Source organism: Dendropsophus ebraccatus, chromosome 8 (genome assembly GCF_027789765.1).
Source record: "Dendropsophus ebraccatus isolate aDenEbr1 chromosome 8, aDenEbr1.pat, whole genome shotgun sequence".
NCBI classification, from domain to species: domain Eukaryota; kingdom Metazoa; phylum Chordata; class Amphibia; order Anura; family Hylidae; genus Dendropsophus; species Dendropsophus ebraccatus.
In genome coordinates, this window is record NC_091461.1 from 91,402,529 (window position 1) to 91,428,849 (window position 26,321).

Here is a 26,321-nt window from a genome sequence, read left to right on the forward strand (position 1 = left end):
AGTGCACCCACACACCCCTCAAAACAGTGGTTTACCTCCTGCTGATCATATACACTGCACTCACTATACTGCTGCCTCATGAAAGGCGGGAAACCAGCCGCCTCATAGAAAACCGAGCAGAGGATGATAGCTCCTCCCACACATGAGGCTGGTCACATGGGCATGACATCATCAAAGGTCCTCAAGACCTACCTCTGGCAACTACATTCTAGCCTCCACCCTCCTCCTATGCCTGTTACTGTTCACATGATCATGACATCATCAGTGGCTTTGTAGTTCAGGAAGTTTTTGCAACTAATTCCTGTGTGGGTGAAGGTATGTTTTTGTTAATGGTTTTTATCTATTAGGATCTATTAGGTTTTACTAGTAGTGATGAGCAAACCTATAAAATGTTCAGGTCCGGCAATATTGTTTGAACTCAAGCCCTCTGCGTTTGATTCCCCATGGCTGCAGAAGATGGATGCAGCAATAGGGCTGCCATTAAAACATAGCCTTTTAAAAGTCTTTTAAATGCAGCTGTCTGATTTGACTGCAGCATCTAAATGGTTAATTAGCCGATATGGCCGAGCTGCGGTCCCTGACTGCTGATAGCAGTCAGAAGTGGGTAGTACAGAGAGGGCTCAACTCATGAGCCCTGTCTGTACCCCCTTAGCAATGCTATGGCATACAGGTATGTTATGGGTCATCTAAGGGTTAAAATAAAGCAGCTATGTTTTTCTAATCCCAGAAAACACCCTGTTTAAGGGCTTGTCCATGTAATACAATCAATAAAACATCAGTACAATCTACTAAAGTTCCACCATGCTATCAGTCGCCATAGCTTTTCACTGGTGATGAAAGGCGAATGTGTGTGTGGCAAAGAATGTGACAAATGTAAATGTACTGCAGGATAAGGTTACAGGGAGCTAAACATGAACGAAAGTCAATGTGTTCAACTAGTTCTCTCCAATTGTTCCTCCATATTTCTGGTACTTGCTGTTTCTGTGTGATTGACATTGGCGCATTTTCCTTATATTCAGATTCCTACAATATAACACCCCCTCATTCAATATCGTCATAAGATTATTTTCTTTAGGGATAAGCAAATCTAAAGTAATAGGAAAGCGCTTTTCTACAATCGGCTGTCAGCTTGTCAGCCAGCTTCTCTTTATCTCTGCTCCGGGTGCCTGGCAAATCTAGATGCTGTCCTAGGACTGCATCCAGTTTTTTCAGCGGAGCGGAGTTCAAGGGAAGCCGGGTGACAAGCCAGCGGCCGATTGTAGCAAAGCGCTTCGTTAATACTGTAGATTCGTTCATCTCTAATTTTCTTCCACCATTTTGTTCCCCCAAGGATGCATAAGGAAAATAACAAGATGGCAGACGGTATATTAAATCTCACCCTAGAGATAATCTTCTGGCTTACTGGAGAGGTAAGAGATCCTGAGAATGCTGCCATATTACATGTGTATGAATGAAGAGATGAGGGGGTCTGTAAATGTATCTGAATGTATCTCTGTATAAAAAGGATTACAAAGTGGTGAAGAAGGTCTCTAGTGAGCGCTGCCAGGCGCCTGTGTCCGAAGGGTCGGAGGAAAGAACGCTGAGCCAAATGACAGAAGCTTCACCTCAGTTCCCAATACAGGAGGAAATAAATGAACAGAAGATCCTAGAACTCACCAACAAGATCCTAGAACTGCTGACTGGAGAGGTGAGCGCTGCTGCTGGGAATGCTGGGACATTATACTGTAATATTAATGGGGTTATGTGTCTGGATGATGACTATTATTATTATGTGTCAGGTTCCTGTTAGGTATCAGGATGTCACTGTCCATTTCTCCATGGAGGAGTGGGAGTATATAGAAGGACACAAATATCTGTACAAAGACCTCATAAAGATCCAACAGCCCCAAACTGTATCAGGTAATACACAACTAAATATATAAACCTCTAAAAGTGATATTGTGACTGCCACAGTGCCACCGTGGTACATAAGTTACAGCTTCTTTTGTCCATTGCCAAATTACTCAGGCCCTACCTGAGGTGCTGAAATTGAGTAGATGATTGCCATTTAATAGCAAATAATTACTGTTATTTTAAAACAACGTCCGATATTTGCCATTAACCCCTTAAGGACCGGGCCTAAAATGGCCTTAAGGACCGGAGCAAATTTTATGAATATGACCTGTGTCACTTTATTCATTAATAACTTCGGGATGCTTTTACCTATCCGGCTGATTCTGAGATTGTTTTCTCGTGACATATTGTACTTCACATTTCTTGTAAATTGGAGTCGATACTTATTACGAATCTTTATGAAAAAAAACAAAATAACGTGAAAAATTGTAAAAAAATGCATTTTTCCAACTTTAAACCTTTTCTGCTTATACAGAAAATGGTTATGCCACATAAATTATATATTAAGTAGCATTAGCAACATGTCTACTTTATGTTGGCAGCATTTATTAAACTATATTTAATTTTTTTTAGACAATAGAAAGCGTAAAACATTAGCAGCAAATTTCCAAATTTTCAGTAAAATTTCAAAATCAGATATTTTTAGGGACCTGTTCAGGTTTAAAGTGTATTTGAGGGGACTGTATGTTAGAAAGCCCCACAAAGCACCCCATTTCAGAAACTGCACCCCCCAAACTCTGCAAAAGCACATCCAGAAAGTTTTTTAACCCTTTAGGGGAGTCACAGAAATAAAAGCTAAGTGTGTAAGAAATTTGAAAATTTAAATTTTCTGTGCAGAGATTTTATTGTAATCCAATATTTTTCATAATTATAAACTTATTACCAGAGAAATGCACCCCAATATTTATTGCCCTGTTTCTGCAGTTTATAGAAATACCCCATATGTGACCCTATTGCGCTATTTGACGCAACCACAAGCCTCAGATATAAGGGAGCGCCTAGTGCATTTCAATGGCTCCGTTATATTTGGTCATTTCTGACTGTACCACTTCAGGTTGGCAGAGGCTCTGGGGTGCCAAAACCTAAAAAACACCCCTAAAGGGACACCATTCAGAAAACTACACCCCTCAAGGAATGTAACAAGGGGTGAGGTGAGCATCTGGACCCCACAGGTGCTTCACAGATTTTCCCAACAATATGGCGTGAAAAAAGACAAAAGTATTTTTTACACTAAAACGTTGTTCTAGACTTCAATTTTTCATTTTCACAAAGGGATAAAAGGAAAAAAAAAACACAAAACATGTAGCGCAGTTTCTCCCGAGTACGGAAATACCCCACATGTGGACATAAAGTGCCAAGGGGGCGCAGGACGAGCCTCCAAAGGGAAGGAGCGCCAATTGGCTTTTGGAAGCTGGATTTCACTGGAATGGATTTCAAGGGCCACGTCGCATTTACAGAGCCCTCGCGCTGCCAAAACACTGGAAACCCCCCACAAGTGACCCCATTCTGGAAACTACACCCCTCAAGGAATCTAACAAGGGGTGCAGTGAGCATATGGACCCCACTGGTGACGGGCACAAATGTGGAACAATGTGACGTGAAAGTGAAAAATTTCATTTTTTCACTTTCACGGCACAAATGTGCCCGTCATCAAGGGGTCCATATCCTCATTGCACCCCTTGTTAGATTCCTTGAGGGGTGTAGTTTCCAGAATGGGGTCACTTGTGGGGGGTTTCCACTGTCTTGGCAGCACAAGGGCTCTATAAATGCGACATGGCGTTCATCATCCATTCTAGCCAAATCCAACCTCCAAAATCCAAATGGCGCTCCATGGCCGCAATTACAAAGCTCCTGTGCTGCCAGGACAGTAGAAACCCCCCACAAGTGACCCCATTCTGGAAACTACACCCCATAAGGAATCTAACAAGGGGTGCAGTGAGCATATGGACCCCACTGGTAACAGGCACATATGTAGAACATGTGCCGTGAAAATTTTTTTCATTTTCACGTCTCAAATGTGGCCGTCACCAGGGGGCCATATCCCCGCTGCCCCCCTTGTTAGATTCCTTATGGGCTGTAGTTTCCAGAATGGGGTCACTTGTCGGGGGTTTCTACTGTCCTGGCCGCACAGAGGCTTTGTAATTGCATCATGGCATCCTCTAATGGGAATGGCGGCCATACCTATTTAGCTGGGGAAAAAGGGACCATTCTAATTTATTTGGGGGTATTAGGCCAATTATTAGTTTATAAGGTTGAAAATGACAGGTGTCCATCAAATTCAACCTGTGTTGATCCAGAGGAAGGCAAAAAACCCTCGTAAGGCAGACGACAGTAGCCTCATCACAGGGGAAAAATTCCTTCCTGACTCCATAATGGCGATCAGAATAATCCCTGGATCAACGTGATCCCTGAAATAGGAGTAAGGGACAGAATTTAGCTAATGTAGAACCCCAGTGACGTGTGGTGCGCCTTGAAGCGATCCAGTATGCAGAGGCCGGGGTGATCAGGACAGGTGTCACACTGGAAAATGGCGTCCTTCCTGATCCCCCTGTTATGCCACACTCTGCACTTCTTCTGGGGTCTCCTGTTTTCCAGTGTGGGGGACGTCACCTGGAAAATGTTGTCCTGGTGCGATACGGGGTCCTTCATATCCAGAAGAGCTGGGTCCGCTCCATGGCTGCTAAATATTAGGGCGCTATTACTACTTCTGATATGTTCGGATCATGCCGCAAGCTACAGGGCAGTGAGGGACCGGAAGAGGGGGTGCTGGTATAAAAGTTATCCCCGTACAGGTGGTAACCTTTATCCAGCAGTGGGAAGATCAGTTCCCGAACGATCTCCCCACTAACTCAGAGGATGGGGGGGGGGGCATCTGGGGGCTGGATTTGGGTGTCCCTTCCTTCATACACTCTAAGTGCAGAATGCGGAATGGCGAAGGATAACCCTTTGTGCATTCCGCAGCTGGCACCCACTAGCAGACTGATGCGGGCGCGCGTCTCCGTCCGTGTCATAGACTCCATTCTATGCACGGGCGGATTCCGCTCTCCGTCAAATGTGTTCATTCTTTGGACGGACGATGGAATCCGCCCAAGCATAACATGGAGTCTATGACACGGGTGGAGACGCGCGCCTGCATCAGTCCGCCGGCGGGTGCCAGCTGCGGAATGCACAAAGGGTTATCCTTCGCCATTCCGCAGTGTGCACGTACCCTAAATCTGTATAGTACCCAGAGGTACGCTCACAGAGTTTGTAGAATTTCACGCCATACTGTGATCTCTTATTGGGACGGTACTGGCGGAAAAGACGTGTCTGGGGGGCAGTGTACGCTACGCTACCCCCAGACACGTCACTGGATGATGAGGATGAGGATGAATGGAGGAACAAAGGACCCCCCCATTCATCCTCACTGGCTGTTTCGGTGTCGGAGGCAATAATAGCGTATGCGTCCGACACCGAAAACACCCTGGGGGTCATCTTTATACGGGGATTGGTATATGGGGTATGTAGTGGTGTAGTGTAAAACTTTATTCCGTGTAGTGTAATGGTGTTTTTTACATGTTTTTTTAACATTAAGTATAAAAAAAAAAAACTACACCAAGAAAGGAGTTGCTGATAAATGCCGCACTTATGTGCGGTACTTATAAGCAGACCGTGGCTGTAGGATATAGAAAAAAACACTCTACACCAAAAAGGAGGAGTTGCTGATCAGCGGCGCACTTACGTGCGATGCTGATCAGCACTCAGCGGCGATAGGGTGCGGAAAATAGAAAAAAAAAAAAATTGGGGAAAAAAAAAAAAATCTTTCTTCAACCCTATAGCTACTGATATGTGTATTATATACACTTATCAGCCGCTAGGGGGCAGTAGAACGCCAATTCCGGAAAAAGCCGAAGTTTGACGACGCTGGAGCCGATGATTACCGATGGGGACCGCCGGAAAAAGACGAAGACGCCGACGAAGACGATGACGCGTTCGGAACCCGGAAGTCACGTTCGGAACCCGAAAGACGCGATCGGGACGCTGGATCCGTTGAGTATGGGTCAATACCTGCTCTGGACACCTCAGCTACCTAGCTGAGGTGTCCACAGCAGGTATTTAACCCTTTCATGGGGTACTTATATCGCCGTGATCGGCCGGCCGCTCCTGGCCGGCCGGCCGGTCCCGGCGATCGGGACGTGGCACCGTGGCCACCGTTACTTTTAACAGTAATGGCGGTCGGTGTCGTCCTCGGTCGCCATTGCTTTCCGGGCCATCGGGTCACCGGTGACCCGGAAAGCTGCAGATCGCCGCCATATGCTGATCTGAATTGATCAGCCAATAGCGGCGATCGTCAGCACGGGAGGGGTTAATCACCCCCCGTGCCGACAAGCAGGGATGGCCTGCTATACACACGCAGCGATCGGGGAAACAGCGGGCGTAAATGTACGCCCGTTTGCGTTAAGGCACGGGTTTTGGGGGCGTACACTTACGCCCGCGGTCGTTAAGGGGTTAAAGGAGAAGTCCGGCCAAAATAAATTTTTGATATGTTATTACTTATGAAAAGTTATACAAATGAAAAGTTATACAAATTTCTAATGTACATTAATTATGGGAAATGCACGTATAGGGCTATTTCCCTTAATTTAGTAGATCAGGAAGTGTTAGAATTCTCTCAGATACAGTGACGTCACAACGAAAGTTGTAATTCCTATGGAGTGTCCAGCAGAGGGCCCTCTATATGTAGAAGTCTATGGAACTTTATTGTTTCTATAGATGTCTATGTAAAGTAATGTAATGTAGTGTACAGTGTGCTTTATTGAATAAATACATCTATGGAATACTTTGGGGAGCAAGCGTCCTTGCTTCCCAAAGTATTGCATAAAAGTATTCATTCAGTACATTAGGATATCACAGTAAGCCCGCCGATCCGCCGCATTCCTGCCGCCCGCCGATCCGCTGCATTCCCGCCGATCCAGACTATATACACTAAACTACTGCTCCAATCATCTGCTCATAGTATGAGCAGGTGATGGGAGCTGTAGCTGGGTTATGGCTATGACTTGCCTGCCGCCGCTGATGTCTTAAAGGGGTTATCCAGGTAATAAAAACAATATTCTAAACAACCCCCCTTCCCAATACCACCCTACATCTAATAGACATGTATAACCTAACTTGCACCCTTTCCCTGTTTTTTTCCTCCTTCTTATCTGCTCTAGATGTCTAAAATCCTCTACTATGGGTCCACTATGACCACGCTTAGCTCACTCTTCCCCCCTCCCTCACAGGACATGTGATCTCCTCTGTGGGGGCTGGGTTAGCTGTCTATTGACTTGGTAACCCAACCCCCAGGACATTATCTGCATCATCTCTGCTTCCATAGACTTACATGTGTCCCTGAGCCTAGCTTTCTGTAATATGAAAAGTTATAGTTCTATCTCTGTTTGCTGTCAGTGAATGTAGGCATACGCACCTGTCTTTGCCTCACAGCTCTGTATATTGTGTTATAGATGTTGTTAAGAGTCTGGATGGAGCTAGAATGTTTTCATTCACAATTAGCAAGCAGAGATCTAAACCTACACTTCACCCCCGATAAACATATGCCTGTTATGCGGCCCATAGGTAGCCATGAACAGGTCAGAGGGGGCAACGGAGCCCTCAGTCTGAAGATAGTTGCGGGTCCCAGATAGGGATGCACCCTCACTCGGCCCTATTACACAGAGTGATTATTTGCTGAATTAGTCCGATTGGGACAGATCTCTGTGTATTAAAGCCGAAGGACTGATCATCTGCTGATCGTTGTCTTTTAACATGTGTAAAAATCATAAGTTCTCGAAACAACAATGAAGGTTACAGGAAACATAACAGTTTTATTTTTGGCAGATTGCATGACCAGCAACACAGAGAAAGATTGTACTGCTCAACATATAAATGAAGACCATGCCAATAACTCAGATAAAGACTCCACTCAATACAGCAAAGGCCCATCATTGCAGAAGCCATATTCCTGTCAAGAATGTGGGAAGTGTTTCTCACGGAAAGCAACTCTTATTAAACATCAGAACATTCACAAGAATTCGTCATTTCCTTATCCAGAATGTGGAAATTCTTTCTCAAATGAAGCACCTCAGAAAACTTACAAAGTGGAAAAAACATTTTCATGTTCAGAATGTTTGAAATGTTTCTCGACTAAACAAAATCTTGTTAACCATGAAAAAACTCACACAGGGGAAAAGCCATTTTCATGTTCAGAATGTGGAAAATGCTTCTCGAGTAAAGGAACTCTTGTTAATCATGGAAAAACTCACACAGGGGAAAAGCCATTTTCATGTTCAGGATGTGGGAAATGTTTCTCGACTAAACAAAATCTTGTTAATCATGAAAAAATTCACACAGGGGAAAAGCCATTTTCATGTTCAGAATGTGGGACATGTTTTTCGAGTAAAGGGACTCTTGTTAAACATGAAAAAAGTCACACAGGGGAAAGACCATTTTCATGTTCAGAATGTGGAAAATGTTTCTCAAATAAAGGAACTCTTGGTAAACATGAAAAAACTCACACAGGGGAAAGGCCATTTTCATGTTCAGAATGTGGAAAATGTTTCTTGTTTAAAGAAATTCTTGTTAAACATGAAAAAACCCATACAGGGGAAAGGCCATTTTCATGTTCAGAATGTGGCAAAAGTTTTATTCAGAAATCAAATCTTGAAAGACATCATAGAACTCACACAGGGGTGAAGCCATATTTATGTAATATATGTGGAAAAGGTTGTTCTCAGAAAGCTGATCTTGTCAAACATCAGATGACTCACACAGGGCAGAAGCCATTTTCCTGTCAAGAATGTGGGCAGTGTTTCTCACAGAAATCGTCTCTTATTACACATCAGAACAGTCACAAGAATTCATCATTTCCATCTCCAGAATGTGGAAATTCTTTCTCAAATGAAGCACCTCTTATTGCACATCAGAAAACTTACAAAGTGGAAAAAACATTTTCATGTTCAGAATGTGGGAAATGTTTCTCGAGTAAAGAAACTCTTGTTAAACATAAAAAAACTCACACAGGGAAAATGCCATTTTCATGTTCAGAATGTGGGAAATGTTTCTCGAGTAAAGGAACTCTTGTTAAACATGAAAAAACTCACACAGGGGAAAAGCCATTTTCATGTTCAGAATGTGGCAAAAGTTTTACTCAGAAAATAAATCTTGAAAGACATCATAGAATTCACACAGGGGTGAAGCCATATTTATGTAATATATGTGGAAAAGGTTGTTCTCAGAAATCTGGTCTTGTCAAACATCAGATAACTCACACAGGGGAGAAGCCATTTTCCTCTCAAGAATGCGGGCAGTGTTTCTCACAGAAAACAACGCTTATTAAACATCAGAACATTCACAAGAGTTCGTCATTACCATAGCCAGATTGTGTAAATTCTTTCTCAAATGCACATCAGAAAACTTAGGAAGTGTAAAAAAACATTTTCATGTTCAGAATGTGGGAAATGTTTCTCGAGTAAAGGAAATCTTGTTAATCATGACAAAACTCATACAGGGGAAAAAACATTTTCATGTTCAGAACGTCGGAAATGTTTCTCAAGTAAAGCAACTCTTGTTAAACATGATACTCACACGGGGAAAAAACTCATGAGAAAATATATTCATGTGCAGAATGTGGGAAACGTTATGCTCGCAAATCAATTCTCCTTAATCATCAAGCAACTCACACTGAGAAGTAGCTCAGATCTTGTTGTCCTTCAATGTAATAACGAAGAATGTTCGGTTTGTGGATAATGTAATGGTGGTACTGCCCCACGCTGCACATTTTTAACCCCCGTAAATCCATACCATGCAGGTATACATGCACGGCCCGCAGTATAGGTCTCTCGTGCTTCTAATTCCGGAGAGCCTCAATATAACTATCACTGAGGTATGGTGAGCTGATACAATCATGTTGCAGTGTTCCTTCTTGGCGAATAATCTGCTTCTATTGGAAATTTACAAGAATCCCATACCTACCCTAAACCGTGCTAATCGGTGGTGATACTCTGTACTAGCATCACTGCTCAGCGATGAGAGCCATGATGCCAGTAGTACAGCCATCACTGAGGCCACAGAACAAATATAATGGAGAGGCAAGTAAAAGGTTTTATTACATTTGAAGCTCTTTATTTTATTATTTATATTTTTAAAAGTTATAAAGAGAACATTCTTTCTAGTAGATTTTAGATTTTTTTATGCAAAACTTTCGATTTTTTTTTTTTTTTATCATCTATTTATGTTTGGTTTTAAATTACATGTGTAAAAAAGGTAATTTATTTAGGTACTGTATGGAACTTAAAGGGGAATGCTGGTGAAAATGTATTTCTTTCAGATCAACTGGTAGCAGAAAGTTATATAGATTTGTAATTTACTTCTATTTAAAGCGAATGTACCATCACTTTAATTGTTGCATATCATATGTCCTCTTTTTGAACCACGGCCCAGTTCCCACGCATGGTCTATTAGTGGGCACTCTTCGGGGCTGAAGCACTGGAGATGGGCCGGCCCACCCCCTCTGTGACGTGGCTTCAATGGAGCTGCGTCAAAGAGGGAAGGGGGTTTCCTCCCACTGTGGGTTTGCCGGCCCGTCTCCAGTGCTTCAGCACCGCTGCCTGGGAATAGAGCGGCTCTGTACGCAGAACCGGGCTGTAGTTCAAAAAAAGGACCGCGGCTCTGGCTTCCCTGGGCCGGCGCCATTCTATCCATGTGCAAAACTTAAAGCGCATGTACTGATGGTACATGTACTTTAAAGGGGTAGTGCGGCGTTTCAAAATTATTCACTAAATAACACACATTACAAAGTTATACAACTTTGTAATGTGTGTTATGTTAGTGAATGGCCCCCTTCCCCGTGTCCCCCTCCCCCCCCCCCACGCCAGACCCGGAAGTCTGATGCACTATACTCACCTGATTTGTGTCGACCCTGGCCGCCATCTTGGGACAATGATGTAATCTTCGGGAGGCCGACCGTCCCTCATGCAATAACTAAGCTCAGCCAATCGCGGCTGAGCAGCTGATGACGCGCCAGAGGGGGGCCGGCATCAGGGACGCGTCATCAGCTGCTCAGCCGCGATTGGCTGAGCTTAGTTATTGCTTAGCCAATCGCAGCTAAGCAGCTGATGACGTGGCAGAGGGGGGGTCGGCATGAGGGACGGCTGCAGCAGTCCAGCCGGCCTCCCAAAGATGACAACATTGTCCCAAGATGGCGGCCTGGGGTCGACACGAATCAGGTGAGTATAGTGCATCACACTTCCGGGTCTGGTGTGGGTGGGGGGGAACACGGGGAAGGCGGCCATTCACTAACATAACATACATTACAAATTTGTATAACTTTGTAATGTGTGTTATTTAGTGAATAATTTTGAAATGCCACACTACCCCTTTAAGCTCAGGGCACACCATACACTCCTCCCCCCCCCCGCCCCTTTCTTTCTACCTTTCACCATGGCACTGGCGCCGTTTTATTGATATGCAACACTTACCTGATGGTACATTCGCTTTAAAAATCTGAAATCCTCCAGTGCTTATCAGCTGCTGTATGCCCTGCAGCAACTGTGTATTTTTTCCAGTCTGACAAAGTGCTCTCTGCTGCCACCTCTGTCTGTGACAGGAACTGCCCAAAGCAGGAAGGATTTTTGTATGGAGATTTGCTACCACTCTTGACACCCTTAGTGGCATAATAATAAAAAAAAAAAAACAATCCTTGCTGCCTGTGTAATAATGGATGTGCGGTGGACAAATGATGGACGCTAAGAGCTGCAGGAATGATGCAGGGATTGTTCCTGTGGTTGAGCCTTGTCTCTACAAGCACTGATCTGTAAGATTGGTGCTTGCTAACAGTAAGCATTGGGCTAGGTAATAGGATATGGGGCGTATAAAAGCATATACGTGGGCTGACATTCTGGTAGTTCTATCTACAGGCAAAGTAACAGAAGATTTATCAATTTATGTGAACTGTTGTGATTCGCCCATTTCAACCAATCACAGCACAGCTTACAGCTCTGGTAAGATGAAACCTGAGCTGTGATTGGTCGCTGTGGGCAAATGACACCAGTTTTTGTTTCACACAGATTGATAAATCTGGGCCCAGATATTATAGGTGTCTGGATCTTTGTTATTTCTCTCTTCTGTTTTTTAACACTTAGTATGCAATCCTTTTCAGTCTTTGTGTGTTATTTTTTTTATAATAAAGCTTTAAAAGTTGATACATTTGGTCCTCTTTTTTTTTTATAAACCCCTTCATGACCAAAGGTCTTTGATACAAAGATGTCCAGGTCACAATGAAGCAATGTTCCTCCCCGCTTTCAAAGAGCTGTAATGCTTTTATTTTTCCACCTACAGGGCTGATTGGGGCGTCATTTTTTTGCGCCATGATCTCTAGTGTTTATTGGTATTATATTGTTAAAAAAAAAAAAAAAAAAGATCACTTTATATAACTTTGTTTCTGATACTTTTTTTCGTTTACGCTGTTCACCATGCAGGAACAATAAGGGTGATTTATTAAACATGGTGTAAAGTGAAACTGGCTCAGTTGCCCCTAGCAACCAATCAGATTCCACCTTTCATTTTCCAAAGGGTCTGTGAGGAATGAAAGGTGGAATCTGGTTGCTAGGGGCAACTGAGCCAGTTTCACTTTACACCATTGTTTGATAAATCTCCCCCTTACTTCTATATTTTAATAGATAGAACAATTCTGCACACTATGATATATAATTTTTTGTTGTGTGTGTGTTTTTTTTTTACATATTTTTATTTGTATAATAGGAAAGGAGGTGTTCAACTTTACCCTGACGCCCAATGACAGCACCCCTGGAGAGGACCTCCCACCGCAGGACAGGAAACCTGTGAAGATAAAAGCTTGACACACCTCTCCACACCTCAGTTCAGGTTTCCTGTCCTGCGGATAGGAGGCCTGTGAAGCGTCCCATCCGGGATGAAGATTCTTTTCATACAAAGAGGGTTACGGAACCCCCTTGGGATCTTAATCTAGTACTAGATGCTCTGACAGGCCCACCTTTTGAACCTTTAGATGATCTGCCCATTAAGATCCTGTCTCTCAAACTCTCCTTTCTTTTAGCGATCACCACGGCCCGCAGAGTAGGAGATTTACAAGCCCTGTCAGCCTTTCCTCCCTATACCCAGGTACTAGATGACAGAGTCATCATGAAGACACTTCCATCTTTTCTTCCCAAGGTAGTCTCAGATTTTCACAAAGATCAAGAGATAGGCCCTATTCACACATCCTGTTCCTGTCCGCAATTGCGGATCCGCAATAATATAGGACCAATGTATTTCAATGGACCTATACACACATCCGTGTTGTGTACTGGGCTGCAATCCGTTCCGCAAAAAAAAAAGGACAGACCCTAGTACGGACAGTAACTGACACATCCAATACAACTCTATGGGGTCTGTATTTTACTGAAGCAATACGGATGCAATACGGATGCAATACGGATGCAATACGGACTGAATTTGCGGATTGTATACTGACTGAAATTTGCGGATTGGAAAAATATACTGACGTGTGAATAGACCCATAGTTCTTCCTTCCTTTGGTACTAATGCCACAAATAGCAGGGAACAGTCTTTTCATACCTTAGACGTAAGGCGATGCCTCCTCAAGTACCTGGAAGTTACTAGTAGCTTCCGTCAGGCCGAGAACCTTTTAGTACAGTTTCTGGGCACTAACAAAGGTAAAGCAGCTTCTAAACCTACTGTTAGTAGATGGATAAGACAGGCTATCATTATGGCATATGAAGCTCAGAAAGTAAGTCCTCCTGCCTATTTTACAGCCCATTCTACCAGAGCAGTCGCCACATCTTGGGCAGAAAGAGCAGATGCCACCATAGACCAAATATGTAAAGCTGCAACTTGGTCCTCGGTTCATACCTTTTTGAGACATTATAGACTCCAGTTAAATCCTATCTCAGACTTGTCTTTCGGCCGCAAAGTTTTGTCAGCTGTAGTCCCCCCCTAACTAGAATTACTAGCTTAATCCTCCAGGGGTGCTGTCATTGGGCGTCAGGGTAAAAGCAGGATTACTAACCGGTAATCTTGTTTTCATAAGCCCATGACAGCACCCCTCATGTATACCCTCCCTAAAGTTCCCTTTATAATTGGCAAATTAATTTTATTTTACTGACTTTAGTTATTATTTCCGCTGGAATACTTGTTCTGAACTGAGGTGTGGAGAGGTGTGTCAAGCTTTTATCTTCACAGGTTTCCTGTCCTGCGGTGGGAGGTCCTCTCCAGGGGTGCTGTCATGGGCTTATGAAAACAAGATTACCGGTTAGTAATCCTGCTTTTCATTGAGAGAGGGTTTTCTTAAAATATTTTTAAAAAATTATATTTTTACACTTTTTATTAATATATGCAATCATTAGATTGCATATACTGATCAATGCTATGCTATGTGCTGTCAATTTCCATGGCTGCACGAATGATACAAGGATCATTCATGCAGTCCTGTTGCTCAATTCGTGCCGCATAAAGGCACATGTTGAAACAAATCTTTAAATGTAAAAGGACCCTAAGTCCTGTCCCAATCAGCTGAATTTATGACAGGTAACTCCAATCAAGGTCTAAAGGTCCGCTCTATTCTCCCTTTGTCATTTTGGGGTACTGAGTGCTGAATGATGGGGAGTGCATAAGCCTGGTAAAGCATTCAGCGATAACTTATATGACATTTATTATCTAAATGAAAGGGAACCTGCCCCTGATTTCCACAGGCAGCTTGGAACTTTGATGAAAGTAAACTCTATCATGATTTAGCATCTTACAAATCGCAGTGACGGTGTTTGCAAAGCTGAAACAAGTAACATAAACCCCGCATATACGTGATCTCACGAGGAGGGCTAGGTTCACACTGCTTTTTTGTTTCCATAAAACATACGTTTTATACCCTTGAAAAGGAAATAAATGTGCACGTTAATGGCTGCTGCTATATGACATACAGCAGAATCAATTTCCCATTGATTTACATATACAGTGGTACCTTGGATTACGAGCATAATTCGTTCCGGGACCGTGCTTGTAATCCAAATCACTCTTAAACCAAAGCCAATTGTCCCATAAGAAATCATAGAAATGCAGACAATTGGTCCACACGCCAAAAATAATGATTTATTATTCTGAATAATATGTAAAACAAATGAAACAAACATTCAGAAACAGAGGCTGACAGAGACTGCAGGGAGCAGGAAGGAATGAGCAGGACAGATGTGGGCACATATATGCAGCGCTCTCTGTCCGGGGAGAAAGGGGTTACAGCTATGGAGAGATTACCTCCACAGTCCTGTCCCCTGATGTAAGCCCCAGCCTGAAGTAGGTCTGCTATGATATGGAAGGTGAGGGAGACTTCCTGGGTCAGAGTACAGGGCTGTAGACCCCACTATGCAGACCACGCCCCTCCCCCACTCCCCCTCCCACCCAGTACAGGGAGCTCATAAACAAAACCAATTCTCTTAAACCAAGTCACAATTTTGAAAAACTCTGAGCTCTTAAACCAAAATGCTTATAAACCAAGTTACTCTTAAACCAAAGTACCACTGTACTTTTCTTAAATACATGTGTGGTTGACCACGTTTTTTGTACGTCAAAATTATAAATTCACCCCTGCCCCCCCATATAGTGTACCTATTGCAAGCAGCATTGTGTACAATGGCGTAGTCTAATGGTGTACATGTTTACAACACAATATCATAGCCGAAAGTCACTTATATATTACTTATTGTATACAATGCAATCAACTGCGCTGCTGGAAGAAAACCGTATCCGGCATGTGCTTGCATGGGGAGCGTGGTGACAGGTTTTGTTTCACAGCGTATCCTGATGCCCACTAAAGATTAAAGTTACCCTTAAAGGTGTAGTTCTCAACAAAAAAATTATTTCATATTAACTGCTCCCAGCGAGTGCTAGAGATTTGGCTTAGGCTGTGTTCACACAGTGCGGTTTTGCTGTGTTTTTCCTGGCTTTTACAGCGATTTTTTTCAAATTGTGGCAAATAAATGGCACTGTTTTTATTGATTATGCAAATTTGCATAATCAATTATTTGCATAGCAGAATATGCTCTTCTGACGTACCCCGCTCTTTCCGGCGCTTTATAGGAATAAATAGAGAAGTGGGTCGCATGCCATACTCTGTTCATAACAGAGGCGGCAGGGCCCGATACGGAGATTGGCTAGGGGTACAGAGGCCGCCCCCCCCCCCCCCCCCCCGCCACCTCCTACTTTTCCCCTATCCTGTGGATAGGGGAACAGTGATTTTTTTTTTCCCTGGACAATCTCTTTAAAGGGGTAGTGCGGCGTTTAACATTTATTCACTAAATAACACACATTACAAAGTTATACAACTTTGTAATGTGTGCTATGTAAGTGAATGGCCCCCTTCCCGTGTTCTTCTGACCCCGGAAGTGTGGTGCACTTATTGAATCGCTGTCAACCCCGGCCGCTATCTTGGGTCCAACACGTGATCTTCAGGAGGTCGCCCAGACCGCTCCAGCCCTCCCTCATGCCGCCCCCCCTCTGCCGCGTCACCAGCTGCTCAACCACGATTGGCTGAGCATAGCACTACCCCTTTAATAAGTAAGGGGGTCAGTGCAAGTGAATGCCACAGAAAAATTCACATCTCCTCCAACTGTATTGTCTCCATTCTTTTTCTTGCACTAAAATTATTAAAAATTTGAAAACACCTCCATTTGAAAAATTTTAATTTTTGTCTAATTAATTCTCCTTGACCTAATATTGGTTATTCTAAATTTAAAATTTTAACCTGACTCCTAATATACATGTAACTGGTCATGTGGTCATGACCTCATCAAAGGTCCTTTAGCTCCTACAGAAGCACAACCTGGAGCCTGACTTTACCTGTAGCTGATCACATGATCATGATATCATCAAAAGTCTTTTAGCTTCTCCAGCATCCCAGCCTGATTCCTTTGCTTGTTACTGATCACATGGTCATGACCTCATCAATGGTCAAGGTATGTTAGTATTCATGTTGTCAGTAGCTGCGCTGTTTTCCTCAGGAGACAAGCACCATCTTGGGGCCTGCGGCTTACTCTATACCAGATATACTGTATATAAGCTAACACCTTCAGAAGAGCGGAAGCTCATATGGTCCCACTGAATTATTGTAAGGCTATGTTCTCACAAAGGGACTTTAGCCTGAAATGACGGCCACAAGTAATGTTCATGATAGTTATTTGCAGCCATCATTAGCCCGAAATGACGGCTGTCTATTGATAAACTCCTGCTGTGGTAACATAGCCTAAAGTTGCATGCACACCTGTATTTGGTCGATCTGTTCTACCACAAAAATAGATCCCAGTGCAGGAAAGGTGGGAGAAATCCTATAGATTACTGGTTATTGCCATCCATGTAAGTCCTCATGGTCACAAGTTTTCCATAGAAGGCCCCATTCACATCACATTTTTAGTGGATTTTTCCGCGTTTTTCGGACCGCGGCCCGGTTCCCGTGCACGGCGCCGTTCTATGCACCGAAACCGGACAGTGCTCAAGCGCTGGAGGCCGGCTGGGCCGCCCCCAGTGGGAGGGAATTCCCTTCCCTCATTGACGCAGCTCCATTCATTCTAAGGGAGCTGCGTCATATAGGGGAGGGAATTCCCTCCCACTGGGGGCGGGCCGGCCGGCCTCCAGTTCTTAAGCACCAGCCGGTTCCGGTGCATAGAATGGTGCCATGCACGGGAACCGGGCCGCGGTCCGAAAAACGGACCGCGGCACCGGCTTTCCCATGCCGGCGTTCGATTCGTGGGTTCATGTTAAAGAGGATGGACCTGTTGGTACATCCTCTTTAAAGGGAATCTGTCAGTGCTCGAACATGATCTAAGTTGCTGACAGTGTTAGATCACATTCCTGTATACAACATGATACCTGTAGCTTATCCGTCCATGTAGCAGAAAATGTACAATCTTCATTTTCTCAGTGTAACAAAGTGTCAAAGAGGAGTTGCGGCTCTCCGGCCGTCCTGCACTCTGTCCCGCCTCCTCCTTGGTGGTTCCTCCCTTCTCCTTTTGAATATTAATTGCATCTCGGCCTCCAGTTCCCGTGCCGCTGATGAGGTGCGCATTCTAAACTTCCACTGCAACCAAGAAGAGCGGTGCACTCGCATTGACGGAAGTAAGTCACTGCTCAGCATGCATGTCCCGCTCTTCCTGGCTATGGCACATGTACCGGATTTGCAGCGGATTTTACGCTGCGAGTTTGCAACAAAATCTGCTGCGAATCCATGTACTGTGAAGTTGAATAGGGTTACATACCCACAGCGGATATGTAACCCGGGCCCTTTAACACCCCACAGCCCGCGCCCGGAGCATACATTACCTGCTAGGCACCGCGGCTGCCTGTGAGGCTCCCGGCTCCCGTCGGTCCCACTCAACCAATCAGTGCTGCACTGATTGGCTGATAGGGACTGACGGGAGCCTCAAGCAGCCACGGCGCCGAGCAGGTAATGTATGCTCTGGAACGGGGCTGCGGGGTGTTAAAGGGGCCGGGTCACATACTAGCAGCAGAATGAAAATTCCGCTGCGGGTATGTAACCCCATTCAACTTTACAGTACAAGGATTCGCAGCGAATTTCGCTGCAAAGTCACAGAGTGAAATCCGCTGCAAATCCAGTACGTGTAAAGGTATCCTTAGAGTTACAAAAATAAATCTCCTCCCAGTCCAGTGCCAATCCTATGGTCTCCTCCAGTATCCCTTTACATAACTGCAACAGTGTCATTGGTATGGAGTGCAGCTGTTTAGTATGTACATAACATGACCTCTGCAGAATATAGCGCTATTACTGCATCCAATGATTGGTATAGTAATGAAAAGGAGCTGCTTTGACCTTAGGGTCCATTTACACTGAAAGATTATTTGCCAAAGATTTGAAGCCAAAGCCAGGAATGGATTTGAAAAGAGGAGAAATCTCAGGCTTTCCTTTATGACCTGATCTTTGTTTATAGTCTTTTCCTGGCTTTGGCTTCAAATCTTTGGCAGATCATCTGTCGGATAATCTTTCTGTGTAAATGGACCCTAAAAGGGGTTGTCTAGTGAGCAGTAGACAGCTGAACCTACCTGCTTGGCAGTGCTGAAACTTTTTCTCCCCCTCCTTCCAAAACGCACACATTTGGGATTAAAGTGTGCGAGGGTGTTCTCCGCAATATCAGACACTGTGCAACTATTTGGCATCAAGTGCGGGTGTAGTTTTATCAGCACACGATTATCATGACAGTAGGCTTTAGCCATCTTCTTCTCTGCAGATAATCCCTTTAAAAAAAAAAAAGGGTTGTCGAGGGAAAACATTTTCTCCACAGCAGGGGTTGGTGTAAAAATGCTAAACCTGCCATACTTTTCTGTGCAAGTCCCCTTGCAGGTTCTGTGTTGTCCTGTCTCGGTCCGGTATTGGCTCAGTAGGCAAGTCCTATGGGGTCAGGACAACCTGGAAAAAGCATAAACCAGTGCAGGACTGGAAGTGACTGGACAGGAGGAGGTGAGTATAGAATGTTTATTATTTTCTCACCACCCCCATCTGTGGGCAAAGTTTTTGTTTTCCTCAGACAACTCTTTTTAAACTGTGGGACACTTCACTTACAAGTTAAAGAGGATGTACCACCAGGTACATCCTCTTGAATTGTAATCACCGATAGAACGGCGCCGTTATGGGGAAGCCGGTGCCACAGTCCGTTTTTCGAACCGCGGCCCGGTTCCTGTGTATAGCGCCGTTCTATCCAGCGGTACCGGGCCGTGCTGAAGCACTGGAGGTCGGCTGGCCCGCCCCCAGTGAGAGGGAATTCCCTCCCCTCTGACGCGGCTCCATTAGAATCAATGGAGCCGCATCATACAGGGCAGGGAATTCCCTCCCACTGGGGGCGGCCCGGCCGACCTCCAGTGCTTCAGCACGGCCCAGTACCGCTAGAATGAACGGCGCCGTAGACGGGAACCGGGCCGCGGCTCGAAAAAACGGACCGCGGCATTGGCTTCCCCATGACCGTGCCATCAGTGTGTTAAATTCAAGAGGATGTACCTGGTGGTACATCCTCTTTAATCAACTTATGTTCCAATCCATACCATAGAGAATACAACACTCACACTTTATCTAGTATACACTACTATCGCTTTATATGTTTCCCCTTATCCCCATAATTGAGTTTTTGATTTTTTTTTTACATGGGTTTTTCTGTGTGATTGACATGGGCTCACTATCTATTCAGATTTTTCCACTATAGAATCTTCTTGGTCGATGTCTTCACAAGATAATTTTCCCGACTGTTCCACCAAGGATGGATAGAAAAAACAACAAGATGGCAGACAGTATATTAAGTCTTACTCTAGAAATAATCTCCTGTCTTACTGGAGAGGTGAGAGATTCTAGGAATGATGCCGTATTACATTATAATAATATATGTGTATGAGTAGAGAGGTGAGGGGGGCTGTAAATGTATATAGTGAAAGTTATTATTATGTCTCTTCATACATAGGATTACACAGTAGTGAAGAAGACGTCTAGTGAGCTCTGCCAGGCCCCTGTGGGAACAGCTCTGAGCCCAATCATAGAGACTTCACCTCAGTCTCCGATACAGGTGGAAACTAATGATCAGATTGTAAAACTGGCCAATAAGATCATAGAGCTGCTGACTGGAGAGGTGAGCGCTGCTGGGAATGCTGGGACATTATACAGTAATAATAATTGGGTAATGTGTCTGGATGATGACTGTATTATTGTGTATGTATCAGGTTCCTATAAGGTATCAGGATATCACTGTCTATTTCTCCATGGAGGAGTGGGAGTATATAGAAGGACACAAGGATCTACACAAGGATCTGTACAAGGACATCATACTGAAGGGGCACCAGCCCCTTACTTCATCAGGTAATACACACGACTAAATACATATACCCTGTAGGAATTGACCCAGGGGTTGATTATCTTTTTATTTGTTGTTTCTATTTATCTAAATTACATTCGACCGGTTGTCTTATTGTTAGCCGTGTGTTAAATGGCCAACATGTCGGGGGGTGATTATATTATCCTTCCTGTACTCTGTTACACATTATGTTCTATTTAGATATCTTTGATGTTAATCTGTAATTTGAAAAAAAAAATTCAGTCACTGTACTGTAGCAGATATTCTCTGTGTAAGGCCCCGTTCACACTTCTGAATCGGCGCTGAAACCTGCTTTCAATCTCTGTGAACAAGAGGGCTCGTGTGCCTCCACACCTCTCCGCTCAAAGGATTGACATGTCAATTCTTTAAGCAAAGAGGCGCGGAGAGCAGAGGTGCACAAGCCCTCCCATTTAAACACATTGAAGGCAGGATTTGGCGGCAGAGGTTTCTTGCACGGAATCTAGGTGCCGATTCTGTAGTGTGAACGGGGCCTAATGGTGCTTCAGATTGAATAAAAGTTTTATACAGAATGTTATAAAATGTCAATAGTTTTATGTTTAACTGATTCAAAAATAAAATATTTTATTTTTGGCAGATGGCTGTACCAAGAACTCGGAGTCACATTTCATTGCTCAAGATACACATGAAGAGCATGCCATTAACCTAGATATACCCTCAGTTCAACGTCACAATGATTCATCGACTGTTAAACACAAAAATAGTCACAGAAATGGTGTTTATAATCAGAGTGCTTATCAAAGGAAAAAGCCATCACTTTCATGTTCAGAATGTGGCAAATTTTTTACCTTCAAATCAACTCTTGTTATGCATCAACAAACTCACACAAGGGAGAAGCTGTTTTCCTGTACAGAATGTGGGAAATGTTATAACAATAAACACAATCTTATTGAATATCAGGGAACTCACTCAGGGAAAATGCCATTTTCGTGCCCAGAATGTGAGAAATATTTCCCTCGGAAAGCAAATCTTGTTGCACATCAAAGAACTCACATATATGAGACTAAATATTCATGTTCTGAATGTGAAAAATGTTTTCATCGTAAATCAGACCTTATTAAACATCAGAGGACTCATAAATTAAAGAAGCCTTTTTCATGCCCAGAATGTGGGAAATGTTTTCTTGGGAAAGCAAATCTTGTTGCACATCAAAGAATTCACATAGAAAAGACTAAATATTCATGTTCTGAATGTGAACAACGCTTTTATAGGAAATCAAATTTTGATACACACCAAAGGACTCATACATGAGAGAAGCCATTTTCATGTACTGAATGTGAGTTTTAACTTTAAGTTCTCTCTAATGACACATCAAACAACTCACACAGGAAAAACATTTTCATGTCCAGAATGTGGGAAATGCTTTACCCACAAACAGTATCTTGTTAAACATCAGAAACGTCATGCTCCAACAAAGCAATTTTCATGTTCAGAAAGCGGCAAATGCTTTGCCCTCAAAACAATTCTTGAAGTACATCAGAGAATTCACACAGGGGAGAGGCCATTTTCATGTTCAGAATGTGAAAAAGGTTTTACTAAAAAAGGCTGACCTTGAAAGACATCAGAGGGTGAACACAGGGGTGAAGCCATATTTATGTAATATATGTAGAAAAGGTTTTTCACAGAAATCAAATCTTGTTCAACATCAGAGGAGTCACACAGGGCAGAAGCCATTTTCTTGTCCAGAATGTGGAAAGTGTTTCTCACGAAAACACCTTCTTATTAAACATCAGAAAATTCACAAGAAGTCATTTCCATGTCCAGAATGTGGGAAGTGTTTCTTAAGAGAAGCACCTTTTATTAAACATAAAAAAATTCATACAGCAGAGAAACCATTTTCATGTTCCATATGTAAGAAGGATTTTAATAAAAAGTCAGCTGTAACTGCACATGAAAAAACTCATAAGAAAAGATTTTCATGTCAAGAATGTGGTAAATGTTTTGCCCACAAATCAACTCTCCTTAAACATCAAGCGACTCACACAAAGAAGTAGCCATTTTAATAAGTAATTTGGGAAATATTTAGGCATAAACCGTAAATCAGATATTCCGAAGCACAGTTGTGGACTTTGCTTTGGATCCGCAGTAAAATCTGTAACACTTTTTTTGCAGCATTTGACTTCCTCGAAATCTCATATACATTCCTGTTGCTATATTCACTATGGAGGAGATTTATGAAACTGGTGTAAAGTAGAATTGTCTTAGTTGCCCCTAGCAACCAATCAGATCCCACCTTTCATTTTTCAAAGAATCTTTGAGGAATGAAAAGTGGAATCTGATTGGTTGCTAGGGGCAACTAAGACAATTCTACTTTCTACACCAGTTTGATAAAACTCCTCTATGTATTTTCCCTGGTAGATAACATAACCATCAGAATCCTCACAAAACAGGAGACAAACTATAGGAAATATTACACCCAATTCACTTTTCCCCTATCCACCCCTGAACCCTCTGGCGATCTCTGTAACAGGCCCCGCCAGCTCTGTTAAGAATAGAGCCTTTGGTTGGCACGTGACCCGCGGCTCTATTTATGCCTATGGAGCGACAGAAAGTTCACCAGAAGAGCGCTGTGCTCGGCTCTTTGCGTCGCTCTTTACAGACACAGCCTATTTCCCAGGATTCCCTAGGGCAGCATCCAACTTCTGCAGCCATGAGAAATCAAAGGCTGAACGTTTGGGTCTGGGTAATGTTGCCAAATTCAAACATTTTGACAGATCCGCTTAACACTAGTCTGCATGGGACAGCTGCAGAACATTGTCCTTACTGGTCACCTGCAGTACTACTGGCATCACCCTCAGTGATGGGAACCACCAGGCCAGTATGTCACCAGGCCACTACTAGTCCACTGGATCTGCACTGCATTGCTGTAGGTGAGTATAGGTTGTTGTGTTTTTTTTTTTTTACAGTTGAGGCCCTTAAATAAAACTCTTTATAAGGGTTAATTTACATGGGCGTCTCGCACAAGAAATCCGCAGCTAATCCGCAATACACATATTATTATTCTTATTATTATTAATACGTGTATTGCGGATTAGCTGCGGATTTCTTATGCGAGACGCCCGTGTGAATTTACCCTAAAGGTACTCTGCCAAAACTTTTTTTTTCTCCAAATCACCTGTTTTTATATACGTTTTATATAAATTTGTAAATGACATACAGCTGCTGGATGTCCTGCATAACTGTTGTTTTCTTTTCACTCTGACACAGTGCTCTCTGCTGCCCCCTCTGTCCATGACAGGAACTGTCCAGAGCAGGAGAGATTTTCTATGGGGATTTGCTGCTGCTCTGGAGAGTACCTATCAGGGACAGAGATGGCAGCAGAGAGCACTGTGTCAGACTACAAAGAATACACCACTTCCTGCAAGACATACAGCAGCTGATAAGTACTGGAAGACTGGAGATTTTTTAATAGAAGTCATTTACAAATCAATATAACTTTGTAAAACCAGTTTATTTAAAAAAAACAACAACACATGGAGTACCTCTTTAACTGCACCCAAGAGACCATTCTTAGTTTTTTTTTGTTTATAATTAACACTTAATTTTTCATGTTTTATTTTTTTACTTTTATGTAAAGAAATAAGTTTATTATGGATGTATGATGTGCTGATTTTGTTATCAGAATAAAGCCTTTAAACTGGACTGGAATGTTTATTGCTGCGTATGAAGGGGTTACAATTGTATTTGGTTCCCCACTTTGCATTTACTGTATTTTCACGCATTGCATGCACACGTCTGGGGTACTCTAGTGCAGTGTCTAATAGACATGAGATATGGAGGGGTACATGCAACCCACCAGGCTTACCACAAGCATTGTAGAACAGAATTATAAAATCTTTTTGGTCCTTATTAGCGCCTGATATCCAGTTATGTTTACTAATGTGCTAAATAATAAAACACTGGGTAAAACTGCTTCCACAAAGGACCTGGGGGTATTGGTGGACACAGGGGCGTAGCTAGGATTCACGGGGCCCTATAGCAAAAACTTTTAAGGGGCCCCCCTACACACAACACAAAGCACTGTGAATATATCTGCTTTACTGCTGGTGCACTGATAACCCCTGACCTCTGCACATTTTCCTTTCCTACTTTATATCTTTATATCTGAGTCAGTCAATATGTTATTGCCTCTGTTCTGGAAAGCTATGGTCCACTGCAAATTGTGTGTATTGTGTCACCCCTCTCAGTATTCAGGTCTGTTATTTCATTTATTTCTCATGCATATTCAGTTATCAGTGCCTAATGGTATTATGTCGCCCCCCAGTGTTTAAGTGTGGTACTTCTCATGTATATTTGGTCCAATATGTCCTAACGGTGTGATGATGCAATGGCTTTGTGTCACGTGACTGTCCTCTGCTTCCATGGTAACTCCAATGGCCATCGAGCTTTGGCTGGGAATACCACGTGACTTCCTGTCCTACCTCAGTCCTCTCTCCACCTTTAGGGGAGAAGAGTGTGTGTTGCTGCTGCTCCTGTGTCACAAGGCCGCAACCTTGCGGTACCGGCTGCTGCACTGACTAGAAGTGTTCGGGTCCAGTTGGGACGTGGCTGTGTTCTATTCTCAAGTTCTCAAGATTCTCATCCTAACCACAAGATCTGGGTGCTGTCTTCAGTTATTACTCCCACCATCTCTCATCATCAGAAACAGCAAGTATTCATCTCAGCTCCATTCCGCCCAGCCTCTTATCCTCAGTATTACTACTACTCCCATCATTCAGTACGCTACCATCACAGCCTATTGCAGCATCACCCATTACTCTGCCTTATCCAAGTCTGCCTTATTCCCGGTTGCATCCGGAGAGACTGTTGCTTAGAGTTACCACCGTTATAATAAATACACAACTATCATTGTTTCTGAACCTTGGCATTAATGTAATTATTGGTGCCCTGACTAAGGACAACGAAGAATTGCTCAGCCTCCCCTTGGTCAGGTTCCCGGTCTACAGCTGCTATCACTTGTGCCAATACTGTGACATACCATCAGGCAAGTGGCTAACCGGGTCCCTACCCAGTACTACCACCTACTACTACTCTCAGCGGAGTGGCCCAGCACATTACCTTCTCCCCCAGGCCCCCCTCCTGCACGGGCCCCATAGCAACTGCCTACCCTGCCTCTATGGTAGCTACGCCACTAAGTGGACAGTAAACTCAACTTTAGTGATCAGTGCCAGACAGCGGCTGCCATGACTAATAAAATAATGGAATGCATCAAAAGATATGCATGCCATGCTTCTTTATGGTAGGGGCTAGAATGAAGTGGGTAAAAGGAGGTCTGACGTCACTGGTCACATGGCCCCGCCCGTCACGTGACCCTATGGTATGTAAACACGAACTGCAGAGCCACCTGCTGGCTAAAATGATTCATTACAATGTACTGTGAACTGCAGAGCCACCTGCTGACCAAATTAATTAATTACAACGTATTGTGAACGGCAGAGCCACTTTCATTACAAGCCCGATTGTGATGCACTCTTCTGCATCACTGTACACTGAGAATAGTGA

At 43.5% G+C, this 26,321-nt stretch overlaps 3 protein-coding genes and 1 pseudogene across 3 annotated transcripts in view; all 4 read left to right on the forward strand.

Annotated features, from left to right (window-relative positions):
* The first annotated feature begins 202 nt into the window (after window positions 1-202).
* Window positions 203-26,321, forward strand: part of LOC138799564 (zinc finger protein 585A-like) — a 97,310-nt gene continuing 71,191 nt past the window's right edge. The window contains exon 1 of the mRNA XM_069980926.1: window positions 203-315. The gene's annotated coding sequence lies outside the window, so the exon portion shown is untranslated. The remainder of the gene's footprint in view (window positions 316-26,321) is intronic.
* On the forward strand, window positions 7,756-9,401 carry LOC138799589 (oocyte zinc finger protein XlCOF6-like). The gene has a single exon (XM_069981001.1). The coding sequence runs from the start codon at window positions 7,758-7,760 to the stop codon at window positions 9,285-9,287; it is 1,530 nt and encodes a 509-aa protein (XP_069837102.1). The 5' UTR covers window positions 7,756-7,757; the 3' UTR covers window positions 9,288-9,401.
* On the forward strand, window positions 19,970-22,070 carry LOC138799608 (oocyte zinc finger protein XlCOF8.4-like). Its single transcript, XM_069981051.1, has 4 exons — window positions 19,970-20,273; window positions 20,394-20,558; window positions 20,650-20,785; window positions 21,397-22,070. Exons 1-4 carry the CDS (start codon window positions 20,196-20,198, stop codon window positions 22,068-22,070), a joined length of 1,053 nt encoding a protein of 350 aa, XP_069837152.1. The 5' UTR covers window positions 19,970-20,195.
* LOC138799614 (zinc finger protein OZF-like) lies at window positions 22,049-22,989 on the forward strand (annotated as a pseudogene).